The 671-nt window shown below is 40.8% G+C and overlaps 1 protein-coding gene across 2 annotated transcripts in view; it reads left to right on the top strand.

The window, feature by feature from the left end:
- tpst1 (tyrosylprotein sulfotransferase 1) overlaps positions 1–671 on the top strand; it is a 37776-nt gene that overhangs the window by 35278 nt on the left and 1827 nt on the right. The window contains exon 4 of one of the 2 annotated variants that reach the window (XM_023420496.2): positions 257–307. The exons of the other annotated variant lie outside the window; for it this stretch is intronic. Coding sequence (XP_023276264.1) covers positions 257–307 — 51 coding nt within the window. The remainder of the gene's footprint in view (positions 1–256; positions 308–671) is intronic. 2 annotated transcript variants of the gene reach the window in all.

Raw genomic sequence — 671 nt, 5'->3', positions numbered from 1 at the left:
TCCAGGAGCAGAGTGTGAAATTCCTGGCGTGTGTTCAGCGGCCTCCGCCTCCACCCAGAGTCACAACAAATCAAATGCAGACCAGCTGTGATGATCGTGTTATTTCACATGTAGAATGCTGCTTTAATCTCATTTATTACATGATTTATCTTAAATAAAATCACTGAATGAAGGTGCGGTGATGATCAGTAAACCGTCACCATGATCCTGGTGAATCTGGATGATGAGTTCTAAACCTGGTCCTTTGTTTTCCCAGGTCTTTAAAGGTGAATTTCAGCTCCCAGATTTCCTAAAAGAACAATCACAGGTACAGTAACATTTCTGCCTGTTGCTGAGCTTTTTCTTTTCTCCAAATTCAGCCTTTTTTTATTTTTAGTGAAACCATCTGTGGCTCAGTTGAAGATCACGTTTCAGATTTTCATCTGCTCTCAGTTCATCTCTTGATTTTCTCACCATCTAACGCGGCCTGTTGTTTTTGGTCTGTAGTGGTTTTTATTTTGTTTGTTAGTCTCTGTGTTTTGTCTTTTTGTCTCTCGGCTCAACAGCCTGATGTTGGCTGAAGAGCTGCTCCGCCCTCTGCTGGTAGTTAGACGTACCTACATCTGTTTTCTAAATGTTTTTTTTTCTGAATAGCGACTCTGCTTTATTTGCTAACACTGCATTTTGAATGG

This window comes from Seriola lalandi, unplaced genomic scaffold, assembly GCF_002814215.2.
Source record: "Seriola lalandi dorsalis isolate HSWRI2012SDOR001 ecotype SW California unplaced genomic scaffold, Sedor1 jcf7180002054646, whole genome shotgun sequence".
In the NCBI taxonomy this organism is placed as follows: domain Eukaryota; kingdom Metazoa; phylum Chordata; class Actinopteri; order Carangiformes; family Carangidae; genus Seriola; species Seriola lalandi.
The sequence above is the reverse complement of the archived record's forward strand: the minus strand, read 5'-3'. Positions and strand labels throughout refer to the sequence as shown.